The 17,783-nt window shown below is 43.9% G+C and overlaps 2 protein-coding genes across 3 annotated transcripts; both read left to right on the forward strand.

Moving 5' to 3' along the window:
- The first annotated feature begins 254 nt into the window (after positions 1-254).
- Positions 255-9,423, forward strand: g3bp2b (G3BP stress granule assembly factor 2b). 2 transcript variants are annotated; one of them, XM_076289504.1, is made up of 13 exons: positions 255-450; positions 1,447-1,564; positions 1,680-1,761; positions 2,211-2,384; positions 2,708-2,795; positions 3,031-3,136; positions 3,414-3,645; positions 4,503-4,598; positions 4,705-4,801; positions 5,403-5,450; positions 5,760-5,888; positions 7,935-8,053; positions 8,276-9,423. In XM_076289504.1, exons 2-13 carry the CDS (start codon positions 1,470-1,472, stop codon positions 8,510-8,512), a joined length of 1,503 nt encoding a protein of 500 aa, XP_076145619.1. In that variant the 5' UTR covers positions 255-450; positions 1,447-1,469; the 3' UTR covers positions 8,513-9,423. The 2 variants fall into 2 exon arrangements, with proteins under 2 accessions (XP_076145619.1, XP_076145620.1); XM_076289505.1 differs by having other exon boundaries at positions 1,452-1,564.
- Positions 9,424-10,391: 968 nt separating this feature from the next.
- On the forward strand, positions 10,392-15,794 carry LOC143127120 (cyclin-dependent kinase-like 4). The gene is made up of 12 exons (XM_076288425.1): positions 10,392-10,559; positions 10,722-10,916; positions 11,038-11,055; positions 12,052-12,230; positions 12,504-12,616; positions 13,044-13,189; positions 13,476-13,564; positions 13,642-13,841; positions 14,178-14,325; positions 14,449-14,530; positions 14,839-14,977; positions 15,332-15,794. The coding sequence occupies exons 1-12, from the start codon at positions 10,392-10,394 to the stop codon at positions 15,430-15,432; spliced, it is 1,578 nt and encodes a 525-aa protein (XP_076144540.1). The 3' UTR covers positions 15,433-15,794.
- Positions 15,795-17,783: the final 1,989 nt, after the last annotated feature.

Here is a 17,783-nt window from a genome sequence, read left to right on the forward strand (position 1 = left end):
TCCCTCATGCTTTCGCTGTGATTGTAAAATTGGCCTATTCCATTTTCAATGCTGGGCTATCAAATAAACTACATTATGTTATTTCTGTCTGCACAAATGTTTTGACCTTTTTAATATTTAATTAATATTCTTTTTTAATATATGTCATTCATTATCTAATCACCAGAAATAACAGCTTTCCAGTAGGCATACATTCCAGATTGATTCCAGAGTGACGTAATTTTGCCGCGACCCCGGCGGGAAAAAGATGCCTTTTGCGTCACACCCGGCTTAGCATTGGGGTTCCCTGCTCGCTCAGCAGGGGGTGAGACGCCGAAGTGGTGTGTGAAGACCAGAGTAATTCTGTGTCCCGAACGCCATTTGTTCGCCGGAGTGGTGGCATCAATATACGGTTTGTTAATCGATTCCACACAGAGCACCGTAACGTCAGGTCAACCACACTTCATCCTGGTGAGTAGCCCTGCGGCAACAGAAAGCTAAGGCTAACCCAGGTAGCAAGACCCCACTTTGCTTTGTCTTCAAGTAGCTAGCCTGACTCACTGTCCCGTTTGGAAACCTTTCCAAAAATAGCCTTTCTTTTCCTGTCGTTTGCTTGATGTCGTCTGATTATAAATTAGTATTTTGTATAAGGTGATGTTATACAAGTATATGTCAACGTCAATCATGAAATCCCGAGCTTTTATTTGGTGAGTTAGCTGGCTAGCTGCCTTGCTAGGTAAGCTAGTCCAGCTCTTCGCCATTGGTATAGACTAGGACAGTTTCCCCAATCCACCACTGGGTCAGCCTTGTGAACGTGTAGTGGTTGTGCCATAGCGAACCTGCAAACAAAGACAATTGGTTTAACATAACATTCAGGGCGGTGAACATTTAACCAAATACGGTAAACCTCTAAGAATTAACTAATGTTGGTTGATGTTGGACGGGTTTTATGGCACTGCGCAGTTCCTAGCTAGCTTGCTAGTGTTGCTTGTCTGCCTTGCGCTAGACAATTAACAGTTAGCTAGCTAGCCTTTATGTTTGCTGGACTCATGTCGCATAAATCCTTACGACGCCTATTCCATAATTTGTGTGACCAATATACAATTTACTACACTGTCTTACCATATATGCTTTGATTATATTATAATCAACTATTTTGTTAACGTCGGATAACTATAAATACCAACTGTAACGTTAACGTTATGAACAGTGACCGCAGTGGCTCGGGTAACTTAACGGTATGGTCAGGTGATGTCCGCAGGGGATTAAATCCTGTTTACCATTCCCGTTATTTGTCAATTTATGTTCGCTTGTTTGTAGTGTAACGTTAGACAATAACGTTGGTCTTATTGAATCTGCATACTGCCACTAGCAACGCATTGCTTTGCCTTGCTCCTCTCATCTGTCGTCATTTGTGATGTGCCTCCATTGTTCCCTTGTTGCCACTTACCTGTCTCTCTCTCTTAGTGCAGCTCCCTGCTCCCTAAGAGATGGTTATGGAGAAACCAAGCCCCCTGCTCGTAGGTCGCGAGTTTGTGAGGCAGTACTACACACTTTTGAACAAGGCTCCTGACTACCTACACAGGTGTGTGTGTGAGAGAGGGAAACCTGTAATTTATGTCTTGATCGGACCTCCTGAGTGGTGCCAGTCAGTTAGTGTCTGTCCAATCGCTCATAATAATGCTGTTTTCCTCTCTTAGGTTCTATGGCAGGAATTCCTCTTATGTGCATGGAGGACTTGACAGCAGTGGGAAACCCGAGGAGGCTGTCTATGGCCAGGCTGTAAGTCATTTCTATAGACACAGGCACAGGCACACATTTATTAGAGGATACTAAAGTGTTACACAGCCAACACAACATATGGTCCTGGTTTCCTGTCCATGGATTAAGCCTTACCTGTGAGTATTTGTGGATGAAGTTTAGATACAGGCTAAAAGAAAATTTCATAGGAAATATTCTTCATTGTTAAAAGCTTTTGGTATAGGATTTAATCAATGTACAGGAAACAGACCCATATACCTTTTTACCTGCTGTGTTCAATGTGATATTTGATCATCTGATTCCCAATGCACAAAACCACTGGCTGAAGCCTTGGCGGCCTGTGGTAATGGCATGTGTGCACATATACGAACCAAACGTATTTGAGGATTTTATGTACCAGAAAGTACCTTGGATATAGTTTAGAAAGCATGTTGCTTTAAAATTCTGTCAATTCTGGACTGTGCCTATAGGAGATCCATAAGAAAGTGATGTCGCTGCAATTCAGTGAATGTCACACCAAGATCCGTCACGTCGACGCTCACGCGACCCTCGGTGATGGGGTTGTTGTCCAGGTGATGGGGGAGCTGTCCAACAGTGGCCGTCCCATGAGAAGGTTCATGCAGACGTTTGTGCTGGCACCAGAGGTGTGGGCGCACTCTCTCTTACACACACTCTCATACACACCTTGATTAGAGAAATGAACACACACCCAACATTAAAGCTCCCATCAAGTGTTTATGTTCTGAGCGGTTATGTGCTGCCGGTGAGCTCATTTAATTGTCTTCCAATTCTAGTTTTATGCATGATCTAGTAGGCATACTCGCACCAGTGGGGAATAAATCAATACAAGGCTGCTTTCAGAGCACATATACTCTGGACATATCAAAAGTGTATTCATCACAGGCATATATATTTACCAAGCGTGTATATTTACCAAGCCACAAACTCTGTTTCTCCTCCTTTTTAGGGCTCTGCAGCAAATAAGTTCTATGTACACAATGACATCTTCCGCTATGAGGAGGAGCTCTTCAACGACTCTGAGGCTGAGCTGGGTGGTGAGTACTGTTTTGCTTCCATGCGCCCATATAATACACGTGCGCGCGCACACACACACACACACACACACACACACACACACACACACACACACACAGACTAAAGTCAGCCTTACATACACACACACAGACAATTATTGTAATTATCCTGTTAGTCACATTTGCAATCAGGGTGGAGCATTAGATAGATTCTGACCATAAAACTGGACCCTGTTCTGTATCCTTGTGTGTGCAGATTCTGAGGATGAGGAGGGTGAGGAAGAGCAGCAGGAGACCCAGACCTCCCCTGAGCCCCAGGAGACCCCTTCCAGCGCAGCCTACTATGAGCATGCCCCTGTGAGGTACACACACGCACTGGAGACACGTCTACTCATGAAAAACCACATATTGTTTAAGTACGAGTCCTATCATATATGTCCCAACTACACACTTGAGTCTGAGCGTTTAGCCTTTATGATCCTGATATGAGGCCTCATATAGGCCTCTTCCTAATACTGCCATATTTTTGTATTTACACACACACATGTACACATGGGTATTCATGCATGCCACAAATGTATATTTCCCATTTATCTATACGTGTGTGTGTGTGTGTGTGTGTGTGTGTGTGTATTGTAGTAATGGTGTGGAAGAGCCTCAGGAGGAGGTGGTTGCAGAGGCGGAGCCAGAGGTCCAGCCTGAGCCGGAGGCCAATCAGGAGGCGGGCCCTGAGCCTGTCCCAGAGGCAGAGCCCCAGGTGGAGGAGGTGGTGCCAGAGGAGGAGGAGAAGGTTCCGGAAGAGCCAGAGGAGAAAGTCCCCTCTCCTGCACCTGCTCAGTCTCCACCCCCACAAACACCTGAACCACCCAAGGTGAGTTGAACTTTCTGGTTGGCTAGGTAGAGGAGGTTGGAGCCTCTCAGTCTTTCATTTAACTTTGTCTTGGAAATGTAATTATTAGTGGGGCTGTGACATGATTTAGAAAAAAAATAGGCTAAATTAATCGCATGCATCCATTTTGCTATGAACATATTTCAAAAACAATTTTGGCAGATGAGTGAATCAATTCAGAGCCAAAGCAACATTATAGACTTAAAAGTTAAACGTCTCTCTCTTTTATTATAATTTTCCCTTTAGTAAGATGGTTTGTTAGTTTGTTAGTTGGTCATAGGATAGGCTAAGTAAACGTTTGCAAAGTTAACTTTGACACGGCTGGCGGCTGACATTATTAGCATCAAGAGGTGTGCTAACTAATACCTCCGAATTGCTTTGCATTGATGCAATAACTTCAGATTTGAGTTAACTTCAATGGTAGGCAACGGAAATTTCTTACTGCAGAAATAGTAGAGAATGATCCTCCTGTCAACAGGAGTGGTCTGGGCATTTTTCTCTTTTTTTTTAAACGAAAAGCTTTCATTCACTGGACCAAGCAGTGCTTTCTCGTCTGCCTCCTTCAGTCACTATAGCCAGACTGCACTGGGTCAAATGTCACTACGAAATGTGATTAATCAGCATGTATTTTTTTTACTTGTTGTTGTCTGTAATAATTCATTAATTAATTAATTGAAATGAACACGTTAATTATTAGGTATGGGGAGAAGATGAATGTCCTTGATGTGTCTGTATGATCTAATAAGATAATTTATGACCATTACCTTATCAGTTGCAGTTGTTCTTAATTGCTATTGAATACTCTGGGTGAATGCTGCTTTGTGATTGGTCCTCCTCAGACTTTTTCCTGGGCTTCGGTGACCAGTAAGAACTTGCCCCCTAGCCTTCACACCACTGGGATACCTCCCCATGTGGTCAAAGTCTCCAGCCCACAGGTGAGAGCTCCTCAGGCGAAATGCCTATGGATTTGTCTGGGAAGACACTTGAAAATGGGGACAGTTACAAACTCCTTGTTTTGAGACTCTTTTGTTGTCCTTGCAGCCCAGGGTGGAGGTGAAGGCAGATGCCCAGGCGGCGTTGCCTAGAGACCAGCGGGCTCGTGAGAGGCCGGGCTTCGCCCCAAGAGGAAACCGCCCAGGTGAGCGGACGAAACCCCTCCCACACACACACACACACACACACAGAGCAGCATCCACATCCCTCAGACAGCACTGCTGGGTTTACACAAGGGACACAGTACATTGTCATGGTACACTGTGCATTGCTAAACAGAACATTATGCCTCCTACCAAACCGTACCGTGGCCCAAAAACGTTTCTGAAGCGTTCCACCCCTAGTTTTGACAGTCCAGCATGGCGCTTGGCACCCACATCACGCTGCATTACCCTAGGCACCTTTTATGGGCCACTGTTACTAAGCAGTTGGTATTGCTGCCGCTCATACTGCGAGACTACAGTCCTGCGCAGCGCTAATGGCCAGTAAAAGGCGTTTGTTTGACCAGGTTGTCATGTTCAGCTGTTTCTTGGTTCTCTGTGTTCAAGGACATTGATATAACACGTGTGAAGTATGCAATGTGTTTAAAAAAGAAATATCCTCTGAAGAAGGGTGGGGTTGGTAACAATTCATTTGGAGGGTAATTATGAGTAGCATAAGAAACTCCCCTCGTCCTCAGTGGCCAAAGAATGTCTAATATTGTGCCGGATGTAGTACATTTAATGTTGATGTGTGTCTGTTTGTAGAGGGTGCAGCCTCAGAATCCAGTGGGAAACCCTACTTCAGTTTCAAAGGTATGAACTTCCTCATATGTAACCCATGTTTGTGTGTGCGCGTGTGCATACACACATCCAGATGTAAGGGTCCTGTTTAAATCTTTCACACAGGGCTTAAAGTTGTCAGGCACTGTGCCTGAATTCTGGCTGTTTAAGATTTGAAAATGGATAATTATATGTAACAACTTGTTTTGAAACAGATGTATCTGATGTCTTAAGGCACAGACATTTTAATGTCTTTAAGCCATGTTTACATATGAAACTGTGTATATATTGTATAACTCCAGATATGTGACAGACAGTGTGTATGTATGTGTGTGTGTGTAGGGCGTGGGGATGGAGAGTCAGGTGACCAGGAGGTGCGCAGGACTGTGCGCTACCCAGACTCCCATCAGCTGTTTGTGGGCAACCTGCCACACGACATCGACGAGGGAGAGCTCAAGGACTTCTTCATGAGTGAGTGGCCTTGTTTTAACCCCTTCTGAGTTTTAAGGGCAAAGCCAGAACCTTTCTGGGACAGACACTTTATTGATCCCCAGGGGAAATTCAAGAAGTTCAACGCTCTGTAACTGTATGTACACACCGCGACCGAGTTGAGCTGCAAAATACGCTCTCGCAGCCCTGTTTTGGCCGCTTGAACCCCATGAGGTATTCCAGATGACCGCAGTTGTTAACTTTTTAAAACAATCGCTGGGATAACGTATCCCTACACAAATTAACTTCATTTGATATTAAATAGAGATACACCGATAGATCGGCTGGTGACCGGAATTGGCCGATTTTCACGTGATCGGTTTTATGCCGGTCAAATGCACTCGCGCGCCACAATTGTAAAAATACCCAGCTGAGTTTGCAAAGTTTGAAGAAGCTAGCAACCAGGCCAACACTCAGGGCTGGACGTAGGGCTACAAAGAAATTTCTAATAGGCTACTGAGTTTTCTTTGCAGCGAATGCTGTGCTTTGCCATATTGTGTGAAATGTACTAATCTGTCACTTCATTAGGCTACGTAAACATCGCTCATCACCGCCCGTCTCTGCTGCTAATTGCGTGCCCACGGCTGAACCACAAGCGCAGCTGAACGGAGATAACAGATTGTGACATTAAAAAGAATCAAAGTTTAGCGATCATAGGCTACATGATAATAAGATGCCAACAAGCAGTGACATACAGTAGCCCTAGTTCTAGTCCACTTAAAAAAAAATACTCAAACTATTTACTGCACGTAGACTAGGGCTATGCCTTAAAATACTCTAGTCTAGCAGATTGAGAAGTGGATGTCGTGAAGGTGAACAAACGATAGCCTATTAGAAAGGCAAACAAAAGTTAAAGTTGCTTTTGACATAGTAGCCTACAATGAAGAAAACTGATGCTCTGAATACTGAATCAGCTGTCTCTGAAAGTTTCTATAGCCTAATTGATGCATTTAACCGGAATTTGGATTTAAGTTTTTCACCGCAAAACAGACGTGCGCTGTTTTCGTATATGGTGGAGCACCTAATTGCTAATAGCACTACTTCTCCCCAGTGTTTGCTGATAGCCTACTACTCCCACATTTCCCTCGCCCTCCTATAAATTCATCAATGCATATGAAAATATGTTACATATTAGGATGTTCAAGTGTATCATGAAAATTGTTCTTATATCTTTAGTTGGGTATTGGATGTGAGAAGAAAAAAACATAACATGTTATATTAAAGAAAAGATAGAAAATAACTATTTGTGTGTGCTGTAAAATGGTTAGAAGAAATGGAATCGGCTAAAATCGGTATCGGCAGGTCAAACTCTATGAAAAATTGGAATCGGCCCAAAAAATTGCAATCGGTGCATCTCTAATATTAAACATTACTTTATCAAGAAGCAATACAAATTGAGCTTTGAATGATTGTCGTTGACAGTGTCTGACTTAACTCGGATAGTACTCATGGGTTTCATCATTCATAAAATAGGTGCCTGATTTTATACACCTGTGGCAGGGCACCTGATGAAACCCATGAATAGCCTGTATATTGCTACTATTCATAACTTACTCATGTAACGTTATTCAGCCTATAGACTAAAAACACTAACTTGGCCTCATACTCGTTATTACAAACACTAAATGAAACAATGTTTCGTAGGAACTGTTCACAAGAAAAGTTCACATTGGTTTTGATCTCAACTGTCTACACCTCATTTTGAATTGGTTGCCGGTCGTGTGCTGCTGAACCGAGTCATAGCTCATTAGCATAATGTTGACCAAGTTTCAACTCTCTACTTTGATGCTCTGGTCACTCAAAACGGATTTGCAGCTTCTCACCGCACCGCCGAGAGAAGCCAGCTTCCATTGAAAATGAATAACTTCAACTCGGTGGTGGTGTGTACATATAGTAATAGATGCCATTTAGAAGGTTGTGGTTCTTTTGACAACCCCTCTTGAGCTACAGGGGCTCCACATTTCAAAATTATAAACATATACTATAATATGTGGTTGTAGACAGTCTTTGTGTACTATCTGTGTGCAGCTTTTGGAAACGTGGTTGAGATGCGCATCAACACCAAGGGTGTTGGCGGGAAACTGCCCAACTTTGGCTTCGTCGTATTTGATGACTCTGAGCCTGTGCAAAAGATCCTGGTAGCCAAGGTGGGAATCTCTCTCTCTCTCTCTCTCTCTCTCTCTCTCTCTCTCACACACACACACACAGCAGTTTTCCATTTCCATTACATTTTGTCAGGCATATTGAACCTTGCTCACCAAAAGGTGAAGAGACCACTACACTTGTGTAATGTGTGTAACTATGCCAAGCAGCTTTGTGGTGGATGGCCAGTTGAAACATAGCTCCTCTCCCACTTCTCTCCTGTCCAGCCTGTGATGTTTCGAGGGGACGTGCGTCTGAACGTGGAGGAGAAGAAGACTCGCGCTCTGCGGGAGAGGGAGACCCGAGGCAGCGGCGCGGGAGGAGACATGCGGCGCGGCGGGGGAGCCCGGGGGCCAATGGGCAACGGCATGGGCCGCGGCCCGCCTTCCTCCCGCGGAGGGATTGGCTCCGGCAGGGGTGGCGGCCAGGGCGGAGAAAGCAGATTCGCCGGTCAGAGGCGCTGAATGGCCAGAGCTAGCTTGACCCATGGTGTTTGACGGAATGGGGGAAAAAAGCGACAAAATATCCCAACGTTCACAGCGCTCTTTCTTTCTCTCTTTACCCTCTTTCTTTCTTTCTTTCTCTTTCTGGAATGTCCCTGGACTGCCTAACTGCTGGTGCAGAACAAGAGAACCTGAGGAAAAGCCTTTTTTTTTTTCTTGTTTTTTTTTCTTCTGTTTTCTTTTTTTATTTCTGAGGAACAAACAGAACTGGTGATGTCACTCGGAGGTGGGAGGGGTTTCTGGATTGGTCAACCGGGAAAGCTCGCACGCGACGGACGCAAATCAACGCTCACACTCGATTAATTTATTTTGGTAGTTAATAATAACGCGAGATGGTGCCTTATAACTGTTTTCTCTCTCTCTCTCTCTCCGCCGCCTCTTTTTTCGTTTCTTTCTCCCTGTCTGTGTGCTGTGAGATGGGTGACACCGCAGCTGTGTGAATGGTTCAAAAAGATCAATGCTGGTATTCTTGTACGCATGCACGTTTGTTTGTGTGTGGTTGTCGTTGGGTTGTTCTTGTAAGCAGGTTGAGCTTTTTGTTTTTGTTGTGGTGAAAGGAAGGCTTTTAGTGTGCACGTGTGTGTGTGTGTGTGTGTGAGTGTGTGTGTGTGTGTGCGACCGTTTCAGTTTGTGTGTGTGTGTGTGCGTGCGTGCGTATGTTCTGTGAGACCTTACAGTTCCCGCTCGTGATTGAATGTTCCGCTCTTTTCTACAGAAAGGTAAAAAATGTAGGTGATCTGCAGAGCCCTGCACCTCTTATCCGCTGGGGTGTCGCACTGCTTCCGGCTCCCGCGCGACCAATCCCAACTGTGTGTATGTGTATGTGTGAGCGTGTCAACTTTCAATAAAAACGAAACTACTGAGAAACTGCACATGCGGACATCTTTTTTTTTTTAAAAGCTGTTCCTCTAATGCACAATACAGCTGTCCATTGAAGGGGGTTGGTGTTGATGGCTGTACTACTAACCTACATGAGCTTAGAAGTAATGGTTTGGAATTATATCCAGCATTCATTTTACTTGATAATAGTTGTCCTTGAATATTATGGCTTGAATGTGTAAGATGCATAGAGGCTAGAATAGTTAATTTCTCATCCATGTAATGGCCAGTTCTGCTTCAGTACACACCCCCTTAGATATTGACTGACGTGACCTTCACTAGGTCACTTTTTATTTAATAGTTAACTGATGTAGGCCATTTCAGAAGAATGCAATACTCCAATAGTTTCTATGAACACAAGTTGAGGTTTCATCTACCAGCCACCAAGAATCCCTCAGTCCACCTTCTGGATTGAATTGATAAATTGATGAGGCTACGTGGATGTTGGTTCTTCAAATTAATTTTATCTTGGCACCTGTATCCAGACTACTTGGGGCATTAACATCTTTTCAGCGGATCTCCCTTTGTGTATCAAGCAGGAGGCCCGTTGCTATGGTTAACCTGCGCTGACAGCTGATCCTTCTCGTTGATCAACCCGCAGATGCAAGTAGGTGCGAAAACACTAGCGTGACGAGTGACTTTTTTTTCCCTCCAGGGGACATCTTTGTCGCCTGACGAACTGGCGTGAATCCCCGTGGGATGTAACTTGGAAAAGCATTTTTAAAACCGGTAAGAAAGTGGGGTGGGGGCGCAATGCCCCGGCCAACAATCATTAGCAGAGCTTTAGCAAATGTTTAATGGTTTAACTTTAGTGTTATATAACTGACTCCCAGAGTCCTGGTAAAATGAAGCCGCCGTCTGTGGGTGGGTTTGAGACGCTTCATTATTAAGGCTGGCTACAATTACACAACAAAGACATCGCTGTATCGCGCAGGTGAAGCGCAGCACCAGCTCACACTTGATGGAAAAATATGAGAATTTGGGGCTTGTCGGAGAGGGCAGTTACGGAATGGTGATGAAGTGCCGCAACCGCGAGACCGGAAAGATTGTGGCTGTGAAGAAGTTTTTGGAGAGTGAGGATGACAAAAGCGTGAAGAAAATCGCACTCCGCGAGATAAAGATGCTGAAAGTAAGATTTTCTTTAGGGTTGTGCGTAAAGTTAACCCTCCGACAAAATGCCTGAACCCACCTATTCCCGTATATATTTACTTAAAGCAGTATGTTTTTACTGTTAACTTAAAATTGGCTAGCCTACACCCATCACTAAACACTGATGCTTTGTGTGTGGCAGCAACTGCGGCATGAGAACTTGGTCAGCTTGCTGGAGGTGTGCAAGCGGAGACGCCGCTGGTACCTGGTGTTCGAGTTTGTGGACCGGAACCTGCTGGATGAGCTCCAGTTCCACTCCTCTGGGCTGGAGAAGAACCGATGCCGGGCCTATCTGTACCAGATCCTGAGGGCTCTCAGCTACTGTCACCAGCACAATGTGTGTGTGTGAAGTCCGAATAGCCACCATATGCGCGCGCGTTATAGCTATTGTGTGTGTGTGTGTGAGAGAGAGCGAGTGAGTTTTTTTGCACAAATGTGCTCTCTATGTCTGTGTTTAGTCATGTCTATCAGTAATTGTGTGTGCTGTTATTAGGCCTTGTGTTATGTTTGACAGATCCATAGGCTATCTACCACAGCAGGCCCTTTTATCAATCCAGTGTCCAGAGTGTTTCCTTGTGAGAATTATATCCTATACTTAGCCCTGATTGTGCATGTATTATCCTCGCGACAATTTTATCCCCTTGTCATCGCAACTTCATTTAAGTAATCAGGTGCATTTAAAACATGTGGGGGGGGGGGCGATAGTGACGCAGCCCCAGAAAACTCACCCAGTGGAGTAGGCTACATGAACCTGCGTTCTTAAGGGTTAAGTGTGGGTCTGTCTGTCTGTGTTTGTGGTGGTGAAAGGTGATCCTGCTGATGAGCTCACACCATTCAGCGTTGACTCCAGCAATTATGTGACACACACACCCACACACGTAGGCCTACACATTCACACACAAACACCCCCATATCTCTTTTCCAAAAGTGATGAATATTTTAATCCTATTAGGCATGTTCAGATGACGGCTTGGCACCGCTTTGTGCTGTATTTCATTGGTTTGGCCAGACAATAGGCTGGGGAAACCGCACAATTGCGCAGAATCTAGTTGTGGAGGCATGCTTTTCACCACACAGGCAACAACACCAACACATTCTTTGTGTCTTATTTGCACACTCTTAACAAACCTGAACCAGACAGTGCCAATGCTTACGCTTCATTCCAAACAGGTCTTTACTCTTTAACACATTCAGTGTCCTGATCTGCTCAACAGTTTGTAAACACACACTTTTAGATAGCAAACCCCTTGCATACAACACACACACACTCACCTGCCAAACTTGATCAATACTGTTCTAGTGACAAGGCAAACTGAAGCATCCTTTTCTAGTCCCACCCTACAGTATATATGTCATTGATGGTGTGGTATGTGTGTAGATCATCCCTACAGTATATATGTCATTGATGGTGTGGTATGTGTGTAGATCATCCCTACACTATATATGTCATTGATGGTGTGGTATGTGTGTAGATCATCCACAGGGACGTGAAGCCGGAGAATGTTCTGGTGTCACAGCAGGGCGTGGTCAAGTTGTGTGATTTCGGCTTTGCACGGACACTGGCGTTGCCGGGGGAGGCTTACACAGACTACGTGGCAACGCGCTGGTACAGAGCGCCTGAGCTACTCGTGGGGGACCCCAAATACGGCAAGTAGGTAGTCCCGTCCCGCAGAGTGGGGTTTTGCTTGAGCATAATGCATGCTGGAGTATGGGCAACTTGGCTCTGCTATGTGTGATCAGCTCTGTCTGTGTGAGAGAGAGTGTCAGAGTAAGGGTGTAGATATCGGAACAGTTTAGATTGTAGATATCTGTTTTGGTCATTTTATGCAATTGTGTCCATCTGTGCGTGTACAGTTGTGGATATCTGAGATATGGTGTGTGTGTGTGTGTATGTGTGAGAGATTAACAGTGTGTGTGTGTGTAGGGCTGTGGATATCTGGGCTGTTGGGTGTTTGTTTATGGAGATGCTGAGTGGGGAACCTCTGTTTCCTGGTGACTCCGACATTGACCAGCTCTACCACATCATCAGATGCATCGGTAAGACACACAAGCAAACACACACACACACACATTCAGTTAAGTTCCTCCCCTGGCAAATCTATTGTACGGTTGCACTCAGAGTTGTCCGTATTGAGTGGACGCTAAGTGGATGTTCTTCTATTATCCCCTTCCAACAAGACTGTGACCAGACACTCTCATATTCAGACCTTTTTCTTCACAATGTTATCCTTCATTGATAGCCATCAATTTCCTCAAACTATTGTCCAACAGCAGCCATCAATTTCCTCAAACTATTGTCCAACAGCCCATTGGAGTGATCATGGGAAAACTCTACCCTATGCCATTAAGGGTGCTGCTTAATCTGTGTGTGACCATTAGGAATGTTTGGTGTGTGTGTATGTGTGTGTGTGTGTGTGTGTGTGTGTGTGTGTGTGTGTGTTTGTTTGTCTGTCCTTGTGCGCAGGTAGTCTCACACCACGGCACCAGGAGATGTTCTATAGAAACCCACTGTTCTCTGGAGTCAGTCTTCCTGAGAACCTGCATTCAAACACTCACACACTCAACATGCGCTTCCCGACACTCACACAATCTGCTGCCAGCTTTGCCAAGGTAGAAAACACACTCTCTTTCTTTCTCTCTCGCTCTCTCTCTCTCTCTTAGACATACACACACGTGCACACGTGTATACACACAACCAACTAATCAACCAACCAAAAGATACACACTACGCTATGCAAGCAAGCAAGCAAGCAAGCAAGCAAGCATGCATTTGTACACATGGTTGAGCACAAAGGCACACTCACCACATGTTAATCTTTACCAGATTTACCAGTTACATTGTTATTTATGTGTGTGTGTGTGTGTGTGTGTGTGTGTGTGTGTGTGTGTGTGTCAGGAATGTCTGCAGATTGACCCTGATAACAGACCGTGCTGTGTGGATCTTCAACAGCATGAGTATTTTACCAAAGATGGCTTTAATGTCAGGTACCCACACTTTCACTCCACACACTCACACACACACACACACACACACAAAGTTCAACTCTTTCTCTATTATTCAGGTTTCATCAAGTCCAAAGCTCCAGAGAGGACGTGAAGGAGAGCCATAGCTGGCTTAAAGGAGCCGTAGCAGCTAAACAGGAGCCAGAGGAGGGGAGGGTGAGGCACATCCACACTAACACCCTCCTCCACTCTTCCTCTTTTCTCTCTGTCTCCCTCACTCTCATACACGCTTTCATCCATCCTAATCGTCCTCATCTTTGTAGACCCCCCTCCCTCTTTCTCACTCACTCACTCACTGACAAGGTCTAGTCAGGAAGGGAACATGAGTTTCTACGTCATTGTTTTGAGATGTTTGTGGATTCGGTGTCCACATTAAAACACAAAGTTTTGAATGAATACGAGCTGACAGCCTGTGAAAACACCAGTGTAGTGTATATGAGAGGCAAAAACGTCAAATGTGTTTCTGATTCAACGAAATAATGTGGATGTAGTGTCCACAGTCTGAGAGAGTGTCTCTCTCTCTCTTTCTCTCTCTCTCTCTCTCCCACACACAGAGTTGTAATGTCTTTCTTTTCATAGGCCCCTGCCCCTAAAGACCCCCCTTCTAAAGCCATGGCACATGTGAAACCCAATGAGGATGAGCCAGAGTCCTGCCCCCTCACCAGCCAGGAGCCCCCCTCCTCCTCCTCAAGACCCATCCCTCCCATTACCCAGAACCCCCTGACCATGCCAGGGCCACTTAAGTATTGCATTTCCCAAAATGCACTATATTCTACCTATTTTTTCAATGCATATGAAATGTGGACTGAATTAAGTGTGTGTGTGTTTGTGTGTTTGTTTGTTTGTTTGTTTGTTTGTTTGTTAAGGTCCTTTGACAAGACTAAGAAACATGTCCACATCCTCAACCGAATCTCACAGCAGTCTGTGTCCAGCCACCTTGCCGTACAGGTGTGTGTTTGTGTAAAAATGGGTTATTTATCCCTGCTTCAACTGGTATGAGGTATGATATTTAGAGCACGTCAGAAATCTTCCCACAGTAACTTTTCCATAGTCACTGACACATTCTCTGAGGTGCACTACAGGTTAAGGTGTGTGGTAAGTGGTGTGTGGCTTTTGCAAATGTTAATACAAGAATAATGTGTTCATGATTTACTCATCACTGTTTTGGTAGTATTTAGCATTGTTGTAATCAAGAAAATCCATGTGTGTATGTGTGTGTGTGTCGGTGTTTGTCTGTGTGTTTGGGTTCTCTTCAGATACCCAGTGAGAGAAGTTTGGTGTGTGAGCGGTCAGTTGGGACCGTGATGAAGAGAAGGGACACACACACACATCGGGAAGATATCCGACTCCCGGAACTCAAGAACACACTGCTGCCAGAGCTCAGAGGAACAGAGGGTGTGTGTGTGTGTGTGTGTGTGTGTGTGTGTGTGTGTGTGTGTGTGTGTGTGTGTGTGTGTGTGTGTGTGTGTGTGTGTGTGTGTGTGTGTGTGTGTGTGTGTGTGTGTGTGTGTGTGTGTGTGTGTGTGTGTGTGTGTGTGTGTGTGTGTGTGTGTGTGTGTGTGTGTGTGTGTGTGTGTGTGTGTGTGTGTGTGTGTGTGTGTATAATGGTGGAGGATATAGTAAGTGTGTGTGTGTGTGTGTGTGTGTGTGTGTGCGTGCACGTGCGAGAGAGAGAGAATTAAATGGTCAGTGGTTTTGTTTTATTTTGAAATGTAAATCAAATCTGGCATGTGTGTGTTGGTGTCACAGGAAAACACAAGTGGACTAAAGAGAAGGATCAGAAGCGAGAGACAAAGATCCCATCTCTAGCGGCAGTGGACCTGCACTGCAATACACATCTGGGCATATGAGGAGATAATCACACAGAACAACATTCTGATGCTTTCCACATGCATTGCCTACATGTTGTATTTCATCACTGTTGTGAAGACAACAATTTGAGTGGACGTACAAAGCTGTTTATGTTGGACCAGGGAAAAGGACAGATATTGCTCAGTGGGCAGAACTCAAACTCCTTATGCTTTAAGAGTTGAGCTTGTTCAGGGGTAGAATAGACGATATTCCAACCTGTTACATGTTTTTATTGTATAATTTGTGAAAGCATAAGGAGACTGTGATAGACTTTTACATATTAAAAGGGAATATTATACAAATGCTGAATTTACCGCATAGTTTATTATTTTTGTACAAAACAACAATTGCAGTGTTCCCTATACATGTATAAATATTCTCATTTTGCTGCTTTTTGTGTCAATAAAGAATAACCAAAGACCATGCCTGTATGTAATGTATGTGTAGAAATATCTCGGTATTTTTATTTATTTATCTGTTTGTTTATTTATTTAATAGGGACAATGATCATTAATTGACAGATAAAAAGCTGTTCATAAGCCAGAGTTAGCTTGTGAGTGCTAGTTTTCATCCGTTGTCCCTGATGCATATTGTGAGCAGGCTCAGGTGACCTGATTTCTAAGATGAAAATCAGGGACATTTCTTGGAAAACATTTCCAATTTGGTGGTCAACATCATTAAAATAGAAATTGTATTACCTATAGATAGGGGGGAACCGTTCTGGTTTGCATTTTGACTAAGGACAGGCTACCAAAAACGGGCAATGTCCTTGAAGAATGGGGATGTCTGGTCATACTAACTCGAGCTCCTCAGATGAGTCTGAGTCTGATGCTTTTTGAAGGACTTGACTCCAGGCCAATGCATGGACAGACGTGGCCCTCCCTTTCTGCCTGGCCCCACCCTTTTCCTGCCTCAACACCTCCCACCAGGGCAAAACAGCAGCGCTGCCATGGTGACGGCTGGCTCCTATGACCACAGCACTCTGAGCAGATTTGAGATCAGCACCTTTCTGATTGGACAGGAGGAAGACCAGCAGAGACAGCAAATGAGTTCTTTTCAGGATGGGAGTGGCTTGTGTCTTGTGTGGTAACACACTGCTTGGTGGCTGAGGGCCAACTGGAACAGCTGAAGCTGGATATGGAGGCGTTAATGTGACAACTGTGCACACTGGCACAACTGGGGCTCCATCAAGCTCAGGTGGCTGGAACCCGTCCAGCCATGGAATCCCCAATCCTAGAGATCAACCAAAAACATTTATAAAACATTAATATTACACACAAGTGTTGTGTGGACATTGTATTTAAAGGCTGTATTTCTTAAGGATATAAACATAATATACATTTCACTTACTGGTACTTACTATTTTTCTTACCTGTCTATAAGGGGATATGAAGTCTTCACAAGACCTCATAATGGTAGACAGGTAAGAAAAATATTAAGTAAGTAAGTAAGTGAAATATTTTATAAAAGACATGTAAACACAGTTTTCACTGCCCAAAGTGCTGTACAAAATAAAACAAATTATATAAAAAATAAAATAAGTAAACAAGGAACAACAAATGCAATATTATAATATAAGCCCTTACAGCTTGAAGTATCTGTAATGTGTAATTAAGCCATTACCTCTTGATGATAGTAATAATGACATTGCAGAGATAAAATAAATGTTATAATGCATTGTGATACTTTAAGCTATAAGGGCTTATAATATTGTATTCATTTCTATTATTATGAGGCATTATGAATACTTCATAACCCTTTACGAATGTGTTTAAATTCTTTTACAATTACATTATAACACTTTATAAGTGCAGTCATGACTATGTAAAAAGTTGTACACTGTAGGCTATTTATTTGCGTTTATGAATTCCTTATAAGCCTTTAAGAATGTTTATAATGCTATGCTATAATGTGTAACAACTGGACTGAATGTAACTAAGTTCATAGTACTTTCTCAGTCAGATATTGTTAAGCCATATATTAGCACTTGTTAACATTGCATTTATGAAAAACCATGTAAAACAACTGCATTTGTTATACGTCAACTTCATATCATTATGTCAGTACAAACATGTATGCACTCCCAAGTGCCATGATGGCTAGCTTTAGGATTCAGTGACTAATGCCACCTGTCTATTAGTGTGTGTGTGTGTGAGAGTGTCAGAGAGAGAGAGAGAGAGAGAGAGAGAGTGTGAAAGTGTGCGAGCTCACCTGAAGAGCCTCCAAAGAGTAAAGTCAGCTGAAAGAGGAGCAGTCCAGCTGTGCCTCCGACCATCATACACATTGCCTCTTCAAACTCCCACCCCCACGCACACACACACTCTCTCCCTTTAATGCTCCTTTAAATATG

The sequence above is a fragment of the Alosa pseudoharengus genome, unplaced genomic scaffold (assembly GCF_046254945.1).
Source record: "Alosa pseudoharengus isolate Yale_2024_CS ecotype anadromous, Long Island Sound unplaced genomic scaffold, YU_APseudo_1.1 YU_APseudo_1.1_scf_17, whole genome shotgun sequence".
Lineage (NCBI taxonomy): Eukaryota > Metazoa > Chordata > Actinopteri > Clupeiformes > Clupeidae > Alosa > Alosa pseudoharengus.

Bases quoted from the DNA above. Each gene is read 5' to 3' on its own strand.
- LOC143127120 (XM_076288425.1), top strand. From the start codon at position 10,392: ATGGAAAAATATGAGAATTTGGGGCTTGTCGGAGAGGGCAGTTACGGA. The intron at 13,190-13,475 runs GTAGAAAACACA...TGTGTGTGTCAG, and splicing joins CTGCTGCCAGCTTTGCCAAG to GAATGTCTGCAGATTGACCC. The intron at 14,978-15,331 runs GTGTGTGTGTGT...TTGGTGTCACAG, and splicing joins AGAGCTCAGAGGAACAGAGG to GAAAACACAAGTGGACTAAA.
- g3bp2b (XM_076289504.1), top strand. From the start codon at position 1,470: ATGGTTATGGAGAAACCAAGCCCCCTGCTCGTAGGTCGCGAGTTTGTG. The intron at 1,565-1,679 runs GTGTGTGTGTGA...TTCCTCTCTTAG, and splicing joins GCTCCTGACTACCTACACAG to GTTCTATGGCAGGAATTCCT. The intron at 5,451-5,759 runs GTATGAACTTCC...GTGTGTGTGTAG, and splicing joins ACCCTACTTCAGTTTCAAAG to GGCGTGGGGATGGAGAGTCA.